The sequence below is a fragment of the Lygodium microphyllum genome, chromosome 30 (genome assembly GCF_053477565.2).
Source record: "Lygodium microphyllum isolate KBCC chromosome 30, Lygodium_microphyllum_v1.1.10, whole genome shotgun sequence".
In the NCBI taxonomy this organism is placed as follows: Eukaryota; Viridiplantae; Streptophyta; class Polypodiopsida; order Schizaeales; family Lygodiaceae; genus Lygodium; species Lygodium microphyllum.
Window position 1 is genome coordinate 68,044,766 of NC_141164.1, and position 3,961 is coordinate 68,048,726.

At 39.8% G+C, this 3,961-nt stretch overlaps 1 protein-coding gene across 1 annotated transcript; it reads right to left on the bottom strand.

Moving 5' to 3' along the window:
- Window positions 1-567: 567 nt before the first annotated feature.
- Window positions 568-3,558, bottom strand: LOC148009962 (uncharacterized). The gene is made up of 2 exons (XM_087673309.1): window positions 3,105-3,558; window positions 568-2,357 (listed from the first exon to the last, which is right to left on the bottom strand). Exons 1-2 carry the CDS (start codon window positions 3,315-3,317, stop codon window positions 1,785-1,787), a joined length of 786 nt encoding a protein of 261 aa, XP_087529435.1. The 5' UTR covers window positions 3,318-3,558; the 3' UTR covers window positions 568-1,784.
- Between the last annotated feature and the right edge of the window lie 403 nt (window positions 3,559-3,961).

Consider the following 3,961-nt stretch of genomic DNA (forward strand, 5'->3'; position numbering starts at 1 on the left):
AACCTTAAGACTCTCTAATCTCACACATTTCACCATTCACTATCTATTTGCATTTTATAAAAAAGAAATTAGGATGTCAAGTCAAATGCCTATAGTGAGGCATGTCGAATAGGACTTGAGTAGGATGTCAAGTCAAATGCCTATAGTGAGGCATGTTGAGTAGGACTTGGATTAGTGCCAAGTAGTGAGGCACATGTAATGTGAAGAATTGTGAAGCAACTATTATTACAACAAGCTAGAATTTGATGGAGACAAATTCAACAATGCATAAAGCCTCACCTCAATGTATAACAAGTGAAGTTGTGGAGGTTGGAAAAAGTGATGGGACTCAAACTTTGCCCTAGTTGATAGAAATAGATCCAATGATCAATACAATGGAGAAAACATATCTTAGGATATTTTTCAACTTGCCCTAATTATCCACCCTATCAATTTAATATCAAATACATTCACGCAGCTTGGCATTATCATTAAATCTACTACTATTGAACTTTGAGCTATTTTTATAAAATACAAGTACTAGTAACAGATATTTACATCGTCCTTCTCAAAAGGAAACACAAAGTGTTGGCATACTCTTAGAGATCTCATGTAGGATGATACCCTCTTAAGTTGCCTAAAGACAACCCTAAAGGTTAGATATCTGCATCTCAACCCTCTCAATACACATGTAAGAACTTACAAAAACAAGATGTGTTAAAGTAATGAGTACTCTGAATACTTTTTTTGTATAATTCATCTAAGCTTTACATATTGCAACTTGGATCAATTTGTTTACAAGTCCATAAAGGTTCAAGGACATTTTAAACTAAGCTTATTGATTCAATTGCTCGTATTAATATGGCCTAATTTATGAATATTGTGCATTGTGAGGTAAAGCCATCAAATTTAGAGAGAGAATGAATGCATAATGGAGAAACCTTCTCTCTTCTTGCTGCTGGGTAGACTGCTGTCAAAAAGCTTCTGTATAAACCCAGTACTTTGTGGATGATTCTTATCTCTAGAGATTGCCCATTATTTTGCCTCACCAGAAAGGTGTATCTTTCTCCACCCAAGTGCATAATGATTAGTTATAGAAACTAAGGTCACAATAAAGTTTGCAAAAGACCCCATAAGAAGTATACAATTGTCCTGTGTAAGAGAACATGGCCCCAAATCACACGCTCACTCAGCTTGGTCTGAAACACACCATACCTAGACATTCAGGATAACTAATGACCACTTTCTAGGGTTAGTCATAGCATGTGAACCACAATGGACTTCAATGAACTGCACGGAACTTCAAGTGAAGCAAAGCTACTCCAGACTACAGTGAAAAACATGCACATATATCCCAAGTTGATTAGTCCAATGAGGTTAGCTCGCACTTGTACTCCAACCATGTAATCAGCAGTGACCACTATATATTTGCAATGAAGTGACTTGTGAGAGTACACATCGTTATCACCAGAACACCTCGTTCGGATTGCTGCATACTTTTCATGTGTAATCCTCTTGTCAAAGACCACTGAACCTGCCCAGGCTTCAAGGCACCAAGCATCTCTGTCCCCGCATTTCAACTCCACTTTCCACACAGACCAGTTCATACATTCAACAATGCTCAAACTTATGCTAAAGACTTTAGACAGCCATTCAGCAAGCATACCTAGCACAGACATGATGTGATTTCTGGCTCTGGTAACAACTGGCACACAGCCTGAGCTGCAATGTGGAGGCGCATGCTCGTTGTGTAAGAAAAGCGGAATACTCTACCAAAACATGTTGGCAAGTGCATATGTTTATTATCAATCCGTGACAAAAGCAACCTTATATATGCCAAACTGTGTCTTTGCACCCAAACTCCTCCAATAGCACTCCTCAGGTGCTCCTCCTGGAGCATGTAAAAATACTGATGCCATCTCAAAGCTTTGCCAAACTCCCAAACCAGTCATTCTGAGTCCATCCAAGGATTTGTAGAAAGTGTAAGACAAGAGCCCCTCAGTCCGATCAAAGTAAGACTTCAGAATGGCTAAGCATGAGTAAGAAAGAACATCTTCATCCTGCAACTTCCCAAAAATGCCCCTCAAATGCACGATATCTCCCTTCTTAAGATAAGGTGAAATGGCTTTATGTTTGCTATCCCAGCATGATACTTCATACCATGAGAGCTCTACAACGTGGGCTATTTCTGAAATAGCTTTCTCGTATGCTGCTAACTGTGGCAGTGGGGCTGATGGAGGATATTTTGCCCTTCGCTTTCTTAGCAAATTCATTCCCAAACTCTGTAGTAAGCTCCTGCGGGACCTCAACTTGTGCTCCTTAATATCAGGATCATTGGAAGATGCCCCTTCTTGTTGCCATAATGAGTAGACAGCAACCTGGACAAGTATAAAGCAAGCACAGAAACATGAGCATCCAAGCAGAGAGCATGAAATCATACTATCAAGACAGACGAGAGACAATCAGGGAAAAGACGAATGTGTTCATCTTAGAGCTGACAGCAGCCATGCAGGAAAAGATGGGTTCGTTCACCTTAGAACTGAAAGGTTTCTCAAATAATCTCAAGGGAAATTACTCCTTCACAAACACAAGAATAATTTGACACTTTTCCATGTGAGAAAAGGGCCTGCTTCCCCTTGTTTTTCCCTGTAGTGTTCAACATACCTAGCTCACTTGGGAGGAGTTCAAGCAAGCCATGATTAATGTTTTTGTTTCTCCTTTGGAAAAGGAAAGGCTCCAAATCTCGCAAAAGTATTTACCCAAGCCATGCATCTGATGTGAGCGGTCGTGAATATTAAGCGGGATGATCAGATGCATGATCAACCATGAAAGACTAAGTTTTCTTTCATAAAAGTTATGTTGAGAAGGGTGATCAGATGCAAAAAATATTAACAATGATAGTCCTAATTAAGTTTAAGTATATCCCCTGATTGAGTTTAAGCATTTCATAATAAATGTTAAAGCAGATGCATGATCAACCATGAAAGACTAAGTTTTCTTTCAGCAAAGTTATGTTGAGAAGGGTGATCAGATGCAGAAAATATTAACAATGAAAGTCCTAATTAAGTTTAAGCAAATACCCTGATTGAGTTTAAGCATTTCATAATAAATGTCAAAGCACGTACATGGTCGCTGCTGACGCCCTTAAGCACTGCAGATTTCACAAGCCCTGTTTTATGGAAAGAGATGGCTATGTCGGACAGATGCTCGACGAGCGCTTCGCTGTTACCGATGTGCTTGAACTTGCGAGGTCGGAAGATACCGATGGAGATCCAAGCAGAGAAAGAAGAGGAAGCAGGAGACGGGGGAGACCCAATCTCGCCGCAGAGCTCCAGCATGCTGTCGTTCTTCTTCTTGTCGCTGATGATGAGAGGGGATGGAGTAATGTCTTCTCGTCTGAAGCCAGTTGCATGCACATGCGATGAAACGGACACAGGCACAGACACAGAATCTAAACATGCACAAACAGGCAGAGAGAGAGAGAGAGAGAGAGAGATCCCTCTCGGAGTCTCGGGCCTTGAAGCTCGCGAGACAAGGCCGAATCCCGATATACCGAGTCCAAAGGCTCGAAACACAAGGAAAACCATTCCAAGATTTAAAATTATAATAAAAAGGAAAAAAACCTACCCACGGTTTTCCCAAAATTTCAACCTTTGAAAAATCCAGTAAATTCAAAATTCAAGCTCGAGACAAGCAACACCATTCAACAAACCGTTTAATTAATCGTCTAAAGCAACAAAGGGTACCCCAAGGTTTTTCTCCAACCTTTGAAAGTTCTAAATTAAAAATTCAATATACCCGAAATTCAAGCTCGTAACGAAGAAAAAACCGACTTCAGAACTAGAAAAAAGAAGAATCACCATAGTTTTCGAGATTTCAACCTTTGAAAAATAAAAGAAACACAATTTTGAAATTAATTAGATTCGAGTAAAATCGTATCTCGAACAGCGCAAATTCCAGTGTCTGAAATAGGCATTCGATT